General features: G+C 44.8%; 1 protein-coding gene across 1 annotated transcript in view; it reads right to left on the bottom strand.

Moving 5' to 3' along the window:
- Positions 1–201: 201 nt before the first annotated feature.
- VAMP4 (vesicle associated membrane protein 4) overlaps positions 202–13,569 on the bottom strand; it is a 32,122-nt gene continuing 18,754 nt past the window's right edge. The window contains exons 5-8 of the mRNA XM_054038274.1: positions 10,023–10,123; positions 6,908–6,987; positions 6,203–6,254; positions 202–814 (exon numbers count right to left, since the gene is read on the bottom strand). Of these exons, the coding sequence (XP_053894249.1) occupies positions 786–814; positions 6,203–6,254; positions 6,908–6,987; positions 10,023–10,123 (262 nt within the window). The 3' untranslated portion in view covers positions 202–785. The remainder of the gene's footprint in view (positions 815–6,202; positions 6,255–6,907; positions 6,988–10,022; positions 10,124–13,569) is intronic.

The following is a 13,569-nucleotide window of genomic DNA, read 5'->3' as shown; positions in this document are numbered from 1 at the left end:
AAGCTGATCTCCTGTGGATTCCTGATAACCTATGAGCACTTTCAGTACTTAGACCCCCCCCCCCCCCTCCCCACTACAGACAGGAAACCAGCATGTTTTTCAAATATTCTCCTGCCTCCTGTCACGCTCTGGCATTCTGCAAAGCAGAAGATGCATTCCCCCCCTCATAAAGCCACAAAAGATTCACCAGGAGTTCCACACTTACAGTCAAAAATAGGTTTAGTGGAATGTCTTTAGTCACAGCTGTAAGCAGCAATACTGAAAACACTTAGCTTGCACATCTCCATGACAGTACAGAAAGTCTCTTGGTTTGTAGAACCTAATTTTTTTTAAAAAAACATGAGAAAGTGACATCCTTGCAATTATTCACAGAATGGTTAGATTCCCTTTAACATAATGCTACTTTCCTCCTCCTTCACTTGCATGAAACAACTGAGCTCCTACCTTCGGCAGCTGGCAGTAGGAAACTGTGTTTAAATTATAAATAACCTCATTACTACTTAACTATATATACAAATAAAATGTATTAGCAAGTAGCTAGTTCCAAACTGGGATTCCTGGAATATAGCAAAAAATAGGGTTTGGACATTCAACCTTGTTATAAATCAATGTATATGAAAAAGGGTCATTTGGCAGTTCTCAGAATGCCCTAGTTAGAACTGGCTACTTGCCTCTTTCACCATCTTGAAAAAAGTCACCTCAGCTATATACATATGTTTCATTTAAATTACACAGCAGCTTTTATCATCCCAGAGCCGCTTCCACAGAGATCTCCAGCCATCAAGTCAAGTGTGGTATTTCAGGATGATCGGTACTGTAAGAGAGGGAAAAAGCAAAACAAGTCTTTAAAACCATACATATACAAACCTACTATCAGAGCTGCAGAAGAGAAAAAGAAAAGGTTACTCGCCTTGTGCAGCGACTGTGGTTCTTCGAGATATGTCCACCTATGGGTGCTCCACTTCTGGTGTGCATGCGCCTCGCAAGCCCTTGATCAGAGATTTTCTGTTAACAATGTCTGTTCAGTCCACATATGCGCTCTATACAACCTTGTGCTCTGAAGGTTTATAGGGCTGCACAGGCAAACTACCCTCATTTCCTTCTGTATCCGAACATCCAACAAAAACGGGGAGGAAGGAGGGCAGGAATGGAGCACCAATAGGGAAATGTCTCCAAAAACAACAGTTAATGCACAAGGTAATTAACCTTTTTATCTTCAAGTGGTGTCCCAATGGGTGCTCCATTAGGTGGCTCCCGAGCAGTATCCTCACCAGGAGCAGGGAGCTTCAGAATCCAGTCCAAGACTGAAGACGGTACAGCAGAACCAAGCACTGCATCAGATCTGATGGCATGGACCAAGGCATAATGTTCAGAAGAGGCATGCACTAGGGTCCACTTAGCAGCTCTGCATATCTCAGACTCAGGAATGTTTCTGAGTAATGCTGTGGAAGTTGCTTGTGATATGGTAGTATTATCCTTTGGGGTGGCAAAACACAAGCCGCATCATAGCAAGCGGTAATACACCCAGAGATCATCTTGAAAGTCTCTGTAAAGAGATCTTGGACCTCTTTGATCTTTCTGCAATGAAGACAAGTATAGGTGATTTCCAAAGTTGCTTGGTTCAATCCAGATAAGAGGCCAATGCTCATTGTACATCTACTGTACGAAGGGAAGTCCCCCGCTCAGATTTATGTGGGTTAGGAAAAGGTACCAGTTGATGAATAGACTGGTTAAGATGGAAATCTAACAGCACCTTAGGTAAGAACTTTGGGTGTGGTTGTAGGGAGACCTTGTCTTTGAAAAATATTGTAAATGCGGGGTCTGCCATCAAGGTTCCAGTTTCTCCAACCCTACGGGCTGATGCAATAGCTACTATAAAGACCATCTTCATAGATAAGTGAAACAAGGAGCAGGTTGCCATAAGTTCAAATGGAGGTCCCATAAGGTATCAGAGTACCAGATTGAGATCCCAAGTCACAGTAGGATCCTTAACCTGGGGATAAAGATTCCTTAGACCTTTAATAAATCTGAAGGACATAGGGTGCGCAAAAATAGAAACCCCTCTGGTGGGGAATGAAATGCTGATATCGCAGTGAGATGAACCTTTGAGATAAATTATAAACCCTATTTTTAAAATCCAGCAAATAATCCAAGATGGTTGACAGTGGAGACGATTCAGTGGAGATGCACAAGGGGAGTGATGGTGACACCAGTGGTTGAAACTTCTTCTGTTTCTGAAGATAAGTAATTCGAGTTGACTCCCTTCTACTGTTCAGAAGTAAAAACAGTAGACTTCTACAGTACAATCAAAAAAGCTAACAGAATGTTAGGAACCATTGGGAGATAGATAATAAGAGAGAAAATATCATAATGCTACTATAGAAATCCATGGTATGCCCAAACCTTGTATACCACATATAGTTCTGGTTGCCCCATCTCAAAAAAACACATTAGAATTGAAAAAGTACAGAGAAGGGCAACAAAAATGATCTGGGGTGTAGAACAGCTTCCATACAAGGAGAGATTAAAAAGACTGGGACTGTTCATCTTAGAAAAGAGACAACTCAAGATACCATAGAAGTCTACAAAATCATGAATGGTATGGAGAAAATGAATAAGGAAGTGTTATTTACCCCCCTTCACAGAACCCAATGAAATTAATAGGCAGCAGGTTTAAAACAAACAAAAGGAAGTACTTCTTCACACAATGCACAGTCAACCTCTGGAATTCACTGCCAGGGGATGTTGTGAAGGCCAAAAGTATAACTGGATTCAAAAAGATTTAGGTAAGTTCCTGGAGCATAGGTCCATCAGTGGTTATTAGCCAAGATGGTCAGGGACGCAACCTCATGTTCTGGGTGTCCCTAAACCTCCAACTCCCAGAAGCTGAGACTGGACAACAGGAAATGGATCACTCAATAAATTGCCCTGTTCAACAGGATACAGAGCTAGATGGACCATTGGTCTGATCCAGTATGGCCATTCTTATGTTCTTATAATTAGTAATAAGTATTCCTGTTCAGCAGGTGAATTCTAATCCCATGAACCATCTAGGAGACATGCTTGTTTACAAGCATCGTCCACCAGGGAATTAGGTGGGGTTGGAAAACAAATTCCCAGTCCTTCGGGAAACATTTTATTTTTTAACCGCCCCCTTACAAGTTGACAGTATGGTAGCAGGAGTTTGCCACACATTTGCTGGAATCAGGAATGCTTCATTAATGAGTAGCGCAACCCAAGTGAGTGTTGCCAACTGCAGAACTTCCAGGAGCTTGTGATGCGAGTGTAACTTCCTTGAGAGGTATCTAGAGGGTGTCCACCACCCTCTTCACAAGGTTCTGGAATCGACTAATAGCGTCAGTCATTGGAGGCACGTCTGTCTCAACAGGAGACAAAGAAAATAGGGGTCTGAGTGGTATTCCTTTTGTTCGCCCTAGCCTCTTGTCATCAAAGGCCTCCTTGTGTGGGGGGTTTGGTGGAGGAGGCTGTGGGACTCTAGTTTTCTGGTGTGGTGGAGCCAGAGATCTGGCAAATTGCTGCTGATACACTGCCCAATGATCCCACTACGGCTTGTTGGAGGCCCATATGGGAGAAGGGTTGGTACTCAGGACTGATCCCACCATCCCAGACATGGGCAAGGGGCTTTGTCAAAGTATGGGTTCCAGTAATGGAGACTCCTGCACTGATAAGGAGAAGACTGCATGTCTCCTTCATCCTCTGCAAGGTCCTCCAGTGGGCCCAGTAGAAAAGGGTAGAGAATCCTGCGGTACCAGGAAGCACTCATCATCCAGAGACTGGCATCTTGGTACTGAGAGTCATTTGGAACCCATAAGCAGCAGGGACTCTGGTTCGTCTAACACTGACATGTCGCTGAAGAAATGGAATTCCTGCTGTACTGAGTGGGTCAGTGCTGATGCAGCAGTTGGCTTGGGCGGTACTGTAGGTTTGCGGCATGTAGGCACCAGGACTGAAGATGTGTACTTTGATTTTGTCAGTACCAACAGAGCCAAATGGGAAGGCACCGCTGGCAAGTTTGAAATAGACAGTGCTGATCTGATCTGGAAGCAGATGATACTGGGGCCTTGCCGGTGCCATGTTTCTCTGAAGTGATCTGGAATGTCCCTGCTCCACTAGTACCACACGAGGAATCTTTCACCTCCATGGTACTGAGTCGAGAGTCAAGACCTCAGATACTGTAGACCTAGCACAAGATCAGGACTTCTTGGGAGCTGGCTGTTTGGTGGGAGACCAAGCTCCTTCCTCTTCAGAGCCTTCCCTGAATCCCCTGAGATCTTCCCCCTCTTAGGCAATCCATTAGTTGAAGTAAAAGGGACACTGGATGTGGAGACAGATGTATGGGGCAGATGTCTCCAGACGTGACTTGGAAGTGAGTCAAAGGGAGCACTCCACCAGTAGAAGCTTCCGTTTGGTTCCCCATTCTTCTGAGCTTTAGATTTTAGAGCCAGGTGACAGTTACACCTTTGGGAGATGTGGGATTCTCCCAAGCAACAGATACATTTAGAGAGGCTGTCGCTGATCGGGATAGCCTACTGACAAGAGAGGCAGTGTTTGAAACCTGGTGAGCCAGGCATGCCCCCAGCCAGGCCAAATAAGTTCCCCAGAAAAAATGGGAGAGGAAAAACTGAAACCTCTCACAGCTATCTAATTCTGTACTAACAGCAACTAACCCTAACTAGGAACACTACATTAACTAAACCACTTCAAAACACACTGAGACGGGCACGAGATGGATATGCTAGGGCTCTTTGTCAGGCCAAGGCAGCCAGAGTGGTGCCCCCGCGCAGCCCTATATACCCTTGGCATGCAGCACAAAGTTGTCCATTTGGCATGTGTGGGCCAAACGGACACTGCTAACGGAAAACCTCTGATCCAGGACTAGGGAGGTGCATGTGCACCTCAAGTGTAATACCCACACAGACAGTACTTGCAGAAGAACCAGATTTCCTTAGTCAACCAAGGGACCGCAAGTAAAAATATATTTCCTTGTTCAAATGGATGAAAATGGCACAGGGTCTTGTCCCTGTAGCATTTGCGCAGGATGCAAACTGAATCCATTTCCAACTCCCCAAACCAAACCTGATGGGACTGTCCATCAACGTCACTCCAGTCGCTACCATTCCAGCTGTTGGCTCTAACTCTTTCACTTCCTGACTGCATTTCAGCAGGATGAGATAGTCCCTAAGGATATTAGGTTTTTGCTCACTGCCAAGGCAGGGCCTTGCATAAAGCTACGCCTGTACCACTGCTCATACATGGATGGGAGAATTTTCTCCCAAGGTCAGTAGCAAGGAAGGGCCTTGCTGTTGTGCTGGCCTCCTGGGGTTCCTTGTTAAAACTCGGCCATCCATCTCAAAGGATGGGTGGAATGACTTCTCTGCCTCAGAGCAGCACTCTCTCTGGTTATTGTTTATGTCACTGTAGTGCCTAGAGCTCCCATTGCACTAGGTGCTATAGAAAACACACAGGACAGGGAGTTTACACTCTAAATAGACACGACAGGCTAAGAATGGGAGGGGAAACAAAGGCATGGAGAGGGAAGTGACTTGCCCAAGGTCACACAGCAAGGCTGGTGGCAAGGTTTGGAATAGAACCCAGCTCTGAGTCCCAAGCGTATACTCAAGCCACTGGCCCACACTGCCTGCCAGAGATTATTATATAAGCCCCTTTTGAAGGGAGCTTTGTCTCAGAATAGACAAATTGCCATAGATTACAGGTATTTTCAAACATTTTCTGAGAGAAGGTACCTCAGACCCTTTGGGTCTTCAGTCCATCTCCCTTCAGACTTTGCAAGCTGATCACGGTGCTACGCGCTGAGTTTCCAGGAATAGGGTGTCTCTTGTTGAGAAAGTGCAACTCCATCTCCTGCCTTGGTAATGGTTATTAGAAGGTCTTTGTTTAAACGAGAAGAAATTTCCCACACATGCCTGTAATCCCAGCATGGCAGGGGTTCAGCATAGGCAAGGGGAGCCCTTGGTTAAAATATTGGCTGCATGTGACTGAACATCCCTAAGGAGCAAGACTTGGGGTCACTGGCAATTTCTGCTCAAGTGCTACTGATCAGGTCATATGTAGATGGCAAGGAAGTTCTAAGTGTCAATTTTAACATTATTTACAGCAAACAAAATGTTTCAATGTAAAAATAAAACCACCAACCATGCAGGGAAGTGTTGTCAATACTTACTGATGATCACTAGCAAGAGGATGACAGCAACCAAAGCTACAAGGGCCTTCATCTGCAAGAAGAGCGCAAAGAGAGGGAGGAATTACCTTCCTGACATGAGACCACATGTTTGGCTTGTTCTAAATTAAATGAGTCACCTCCCTGTTTAGATCCAGGACAAGGTATCTGTTCCCCTATCCCAGAATACTGTTGATGCCACTCCACAGACCAGATGGAAGGGAGTGTACTTCAAACAAATCACTTTAGCTGACACCAATTCCTAAACCAGCTCTCTGGTGTCTCTTGGTTTAGAAAGCAGAAAATAGAGGGGAGTTTGGGGTAAGCTGCATACCTGATTTAGAAAAAAACACCCCAATATATCAACACAAGAGTGTGTATAGATGTGATCATATACAACATCTATCAGCACTAGAAAAATGTTCCCTGATACCTCAAACGCTGAGACCAAAAATTTTCAAGCCTAGGTACCTAAAGTAAGACTCTCCCAAGTAACAGTATCCTGACAGAGCAATGCATGATGGTACTCATGGTCTCTGCTGGCCTCAGCTGGGGATTCAAGATAAGAGTGGCTGCAATATGCCCCATTTTCATACAAGCTAGATACAAATCTCAGATTCTGGCAACCTTCCCACGTTTCTCTTAATAGGACCAAATTTTAAGAACGTGCATTAAGAAATCCACTCCTTCCCCTCTCCATTTACTCACCTTGCACCCTCGCCACCACATCTGTCTTCGAAGCTGTTTGGATCGGTTGCTGAACGCTGTTGCATTGTCTGATAAACTTTCTGCATCACATGGAGAGAGAAAAGAATTAAAGGCATAGCAGCATGGGCACATCTAGAAGCACAAACACACCAGAAAAAAAGGCCTTCGGTTCTGCAAATTCACTTATTCTTAAACCATAAACTAGGCAACAATCGCCAAGTGCTTCTGCATAATTATATTGAAATTCAGCATGCTGTGTCTCATCGATGTGCTGAATTTCACTAGCAACACAGTAGAACTTTGCCAACACAAACTAATGACTAGGAGACCTATTATAAATGGTGAATGTATTTTACAAATTGTAAGTGAACAGACAAGAAAAAAAAAATGGTCTTTGTCAGTTTGCATAAGAGTAGTTTAATTGTGGCAACACCATAAGTATACTAGAAACTATAAAAGTTATGGAAATCAGCATTACAAGACTTGATTGTAGTGTTCTGCAATTAAGCCTTTCTCCTGAAACACAAGGTGAAATTCCCAAGCATTTACGGTAATGAGAATTTTCAGCTCTGCAGAATAGCAGAACAAGAATGAGTGAGGTTCCACGGTAACTTGTAAGGGTCCCAAATACATTATAGCATATAAAGTTAAGTCTTTTATAAGTGGACCCTTCAGGTTAAAAACACAAAAGGCTGAAAGAGGGAGAATTAAATTTAAGTTGAAATATCCAGTAGGACTACTAAAAAAAAAGCAAAGTGCTGCTGCAAGTGACCAGCTCAAGCCAGCAACAGATGAGGGGTATAGAAATCTAGAAGGTATGCGAAGAGAACAGCCATGACATGATGGAGACTTACCCCTAGTTGGGAATGATACTAACTCGGGAGGTGATGCAAACATCAGTGAGGTCAGAAAAACTATACAAAAGGGACCTACAGAGGTTAAACATCTAGACAGCAAATAAAATGAAGTTTAAGCTGGCAAAATGCAAAGCCAATACATCGGAGGAATACTAATCTGAAATGCAGCTATTCGGGGGAGGGAGGATCTCTTTCAAGACTCCTGCCTCCCCAGAGAAAGGGTAGGGGCAGAGAGCCGGTAAACAAGAACTTACAGTTCCAATTTAAGGGCAATGAAAGTCAATGCAGAGGTATCAAGGGCAGATTTACAAAGGTATTTAGGCACCTTGCTGCATCTTTAGGCACCTAAATATCTTAGTAAATCTGGTCCCAAGTCATGACCCAAGTTAATAACAGTGTTTTATATAGGACTCTGGTGAGATCGCATATGGAGCACAGCACACAGGCTGAATACCAGCAGGCTGCCAAGTCTTTACTCCTGGGAGAATTCTGCGCCACTGCGCATGTGCAAAATTCATGTCCCCCACAGATTTCTTTGTTCCCCAGCAGCAAAATGACTCTCTGACGGGTAAGCAAAGGGAAGACAACAGCGGTCATGCGACCCTCCCCCGGAGTATGTTTTGGGTGCCCAGGACAGCCAGCAGAGAAGTAAATCACTGTGGGGCAGGGGGCGGGACTGGGGAAGGCCTAGTTGGTGGCTCCTACCCTGCGTCAGGCTCAGCTGCTAGTCCTGGCTGGGTGGGGGAGGACAGGACATTCTCTTTCCCTGCATGGCATCCAGGGCTGGGTCAGACCCACCCCCAGATTTCTCCCCAGGCTGCAGGAAGCTCTGCAAACTCCCTCGCCACCCCTTCTCCCTGCACCCATCACTCCTCAGGTACAGGGGGAGGGATCACTGTACGGGGAACTGCTCCCGCATCTGCCCAACCCCCTGCATTGAGACCCCCTCATACCCAGACCCTCCCACCGAGCCTCAGCCCCCCAGAATCCCACCTACTGAGCCCCACTCCCCCTGCACCTGGACCACCCTGATGAGTCACCCGCACCCCCACACCACTGAGCTCCAACCAGCTGCACTTGAATCCCCACCCCACTGAGCCCCACTCCCTCAGCATCTGGACCCCCCCCCCCATGGAACTCCCCACACCCAGACCCCCCTGCCAAGCTCTCTCTCTCTCTCTCTCACACACACACACCCCTGCTGAGCTCCAACCACCTTCACCTGGACCCCCTTGCAGAATCCCATTACCATTGTACCCAGAACCTCCCAACAAACCTCCATTGCTGAATCCATGTCCTGGGGGAAGCTGCAGAGTGATCTTCCACCTCTGTGCAGCCAATGGCCTATGCTCCACAATGCCATGCTGGAGCCTCCACATTTATTTGACAAATAAAATTTGCAGAATTTTAAAACATTGTGCACAGAATTGTTTATTTTTTGGCGCAAAATCCCCTCAGGAGTAACAAGTGGAGGGAACATAAAGAGCAACTACCCCAAGTAAGGGGATGGAAGGAGCGATGGATGAGGAATATTTAGAGAACTATTCCTGGGCTGTAAAGAGATGAAGTCGGGGGAGGAAAATGCAATTTAAGGGCAATGAAAGTCAATGCAGAGATATCAAGGGCAGATTTACAAAGGTATTTAGGCACCTTGCTGCATCTTTAGGCACCTAAATATCTTAGTAAATCTGGTCCCAAGTCATGACCCAGGTTGATAACAGCATCCAGGAGATAGGTGGGTTCTCTCCATAGCGGCAAGTTATAAGCACCAAGGGAAAGAAAACGTTTAAGGAGGCTCAAGGAAGTACAGGGATGAAAGTGGAAAAGGGGACACTTGGCTTCCCAACAGACAGACAGTAAGATCGGCAGTCTCAGGCTGGAAACAGCCTCCCAATGGAAGTGGTGTATCCATGGAGACACTTCAAATAGAGGTTTGTCCAGATTAGGATATTGTAGGAAACACTCATGCCCTGGGCCCATGAGAAAATGTGCTTCAGCAGGTTATCGTCTCGTTCTGATTTCCAGAATCTGCTGTCATGAAATGGAATCAATCTAACACCATTGCCCAGCAGAGAGGGATGAGGTGTACAGCAAAATAGCCACAATCACCAGGGGAAAGAAGAGGACTTTCAATCCCTTCATTAAGCTTATTCACAGTGGTGTTTTAAAGCTGCCTAGAGGAGCATGCTGTTCCCCAGGACTCACGTGAGGGAGGGGAGGTAGGAAGAGAGTTCTAGAATATTATTAAGTATTCCCACCTGATTTATCCTGTAAGTCATCCAGTCTCTCTCCTCTTTCAATCACCTTAGTGATGTTCTCCTGCATGACGTCAATGACTTCATCCACCTGGTTCTGGACACTAGAGGAAAGTAAAGCCATTAGAAATGGCACAGGCCTAACAGTAGCAGGTGTTACGGACTCTATATTCCATTACCGGTGCTTCGGTGAAAGCTCTTTGCACTGAAAGAATGAGCAGCAGTTCACCAATGATACAGACAGACCCAATAGCGGAAAGGTCATTGCGACATTTGAGAAAGCCTGTGGTGGCCAGGATTAACCCTGTGTCATGATGTTCCAGGAGATAGGTGGGTTCTCTCCATAGCATCATTTACTCTGCAACACTTTCTCATCCTCACCCCATGCTCAGGCCAACTACCTGGAAAGTTGGAGCAATATGTTTATAGATGAGGAATAGTCTTGGTCCATGAACTCAAGGGTGATTTTTCCTGGCTAAGGATATTAGCACTTTGTTCTCCGAGGAAAAGGAAGGAGCTTTAATAGCATTTTGTTGCTCTTGCAGTTCCTGCCATATTGTGCTGTTTGACTTTTCTAATCCACCTTCAGATCTCTCAACATCAAGAGTTTGCGCTAGAACCTAGTTCTGGTTTCCCTGCATTAGCCTCCAGGTCTCCTTCAGGACTCACTCCACACTGCAGAGGGGTATGGAAGTGACTCAGTCTCTTAGATTGGGATTTTTAAAAAGGGGTTTACGGAACTATGTACCCAGCTCGCTGAAAGTCACTGTGAGTTGAGTGTCCATCTGCCTTTATCTTCCTATCAAAAGGAGAGCAATGAAATGGAAGATCTGAAAGCATTCTCAATACCAGAGTCACTTTTTCAAACAATGTTGGGAGAATTAATTAAATCTCTTCTATCTTTGCTATTGTTGGGGTGCTGTGATTTGGCAGGGTCTGAGGACGTCTGTTAGTTAAGTATGGCCTTTTAAAGATCTTATCAAAGATGCGGAGAGCTTGGAATGGAGGCTCTTTTGTTGCAGGGTAGTACGTTTCTTTTGTTTTATACACTTCAGTCACTATGTCCTTTCTGGAGTGCTAAACCTCAACACAGGGTTGTTAAATAGCCTGGGGATGAAAGCATCAGGAGGGTGTTTCCCCAAGGAAGTCTGCAATTGTATTTGAAGAATCAGTTGCATTTGCCCAAAATGTGTTCAAACAAATTTCAAAGGAACAGATAAAGTAAATTAAGATGAACTATCATATCCCAGCTTCTGAATTCCATATCAGAGGTTAGTCAACAATATAGGTAGTTATTTTGCTGCACGGTAACCAGGTTCAAATCCCTAAGGCTACTGCAAATTCAGAAGTTAACGGACAATGCCATAAAATAACACAAAAGCCACATATAACAAAAGTACTTGACTACATTTTGGAGATAATGCACGTTTGTCTTTACTGGAGATGGAAATCAGAAACAGCGTAGGGCCCCTGCAATATAATAAGAACGGCTATACTAGGTCAGACCAAAGGTGCATCTAGACCAGTATCCTGTCTATCAATAGTGGCCAATGCCAGGTGCCCCAGAGGGAGTGAACCTAACAGGTAATGATCAAGTGATCTCTCTCCTGCCATCCATCTCCAGCCTCTGACAAACAGAGGCTAGGGACACCATTCCTTACCCATCCTGGCTAATAGCCATTAATGGACTTAAACTCCATGAATTTATCTAGTTCTCTTTTAAACCCTGTTATAGTCCTAGCCTTCACAACCTCCTCAGGCAAGGAGTTCCACAGGTTGACTGTGCGCTGTGTGAAGAAGTCATATGAAATGTACTGGCCTCATGGGACAATGGCAAGAACAGTTGTCTCTGAGGCACTAAAAGCTAAGCATTGGACAAAACCACCGTTTTCTTCAATGCAAGTAGGTTCTAGGCTCTTACTCTGGTAAGATTATTTTGTTCAGTTTCTTCAACTCATAAAATGCATGGATTGAATATATATTAAATGCGTATACTGAATCTGCATAGTTTGAAAAGCTGATGTAAACACGAGAAGGAGAAAAACTCTAGCCATTCCCACATATTCTTGGATATACGTGTCATGTACTAATGGAAAAGGTCCAATGCTTTCCCTAGGGCAAAAGATACATCAAAGAACATTTCCAATAGCTAATAATTCACGCTTCCTTAGCAACTACAATCTGAGGATCTCAAAACACCTACCACCAATGATTTCATCCCTGAAACACGGCCATGGGATAGGAAAGTATTATCCCTCCCCATTTCACAGATGGAGAAACTCAGAAAAGTGACTTGCCTCAAGTCGCAGAGCCAGGAATAGGCCTAATAATAATGATACCACCTAGCTAGCATGTATACAGTGCTTTCCATCAGTAGAGCTCAAAAACATTTTACAAAAGAGTTATCATCATCCCCACTTTGCAGATGGGGAAACTGAGGCATGGAGAGGTGAAGTGGCATGCCCATGGTCACCGAGAAGACCAGTGGCAGAGCCAAAAAATAGAATCCAGGTCTCCCAAATCCCAGTCCAGTGGTCTTTCTGGTAGCCCACTCTGCCGCTAGTTCTCACACACCTAATTTTTCTGTCTCCTGAGACCATATGTTCCTCTCATCAAAGCAGAAGATATTATGTGGACAGTTATGCATGGAGCATGTATAAGAACTCCTATTATAATAAACCGCAGATTTGAAAAAAAATCAGGGTTCAAAATAAATGAGGAAAGAGCTTTGGGGGTCTGCAGCTCAAGCAGTCTTACAATCTGAAAGGGATTTAAAATATACAGCATACCGATAGAGAAGCTGTCATCAAAACTGCTCCAGATGCGAAAGGCCTAGAGATGCAACTGCAACTATTAAATCGGAAGTTCCAAACATTTCTAAATGAATAGCGAAAGCCAACCCAGCACCACAACAATTGTAGGGCTGATCTTCAAAGGCACAAATGTCCCCTGGGTGCCACACTTCTGGGGGCTTTCAATAGGAACTGGGCAGCTAATTGCCTTTTGTGCCTTTGAAAATCTCCCGCTACACATGCTCATTGCTCCAAAACAGAAAAGAGGGAATTCAGTAAAAAACAGAATAGCAGCACTTGGCTTTTCAAACTTCTATTAATAAAAAACTTGGAAACACGGCAGCATAGCCATCTGAAGAAGTGAGGTTCTGACCCATGAAAGCTTATGCTCCCAGTACTTCTGTTAGTCTCAAAGGTGCCACAGGACCCTCTGTTGCTAATTAAATAGAGAGGGCTACGTGTCTGTCTTGGCATTTCATGCCAGGCTTCACAAACCACTGCAGCCACACTTTTGTAGTTCCCGTCAACAGCAGACCCCTCTGAAGCAAACTGCTGGCTTAACATTGAGCTGGAGAGGCTGTATTTTTATATGGACGAAAACCAGGCACAAAATATTATTCTACCGTTGCACAAAAAATAAACTAGCCCTTTCCTGCAGCATATCATAAATTCAGCATGAATTGTTCTGCTACAGGTAGAAGTCTGACTCCCCACAGCTGCTTGAAATCTTCCACTACAGAAGGGCAGGAAGAGCTGCT

The sequence above is a fragment of the Malaclemys terrapin genome, chromosome 8 (genome assembly GCF_027887155.1).
Source record: "Malaclemys terrapin pileata isolate rMalTer1 chromosome 8, rMalTer1.hap1, whole genome shotgun sequence".
NCBI lineage: Eukaryota > Metazoa > Chordata > Testudines > Emydidae > Malaclemys > Malaclemys terrapin.
Note: the sequence above shows the minus strand (reverse complement) of the source record. Positions and strands in the feature narration are given on the sequence as shown.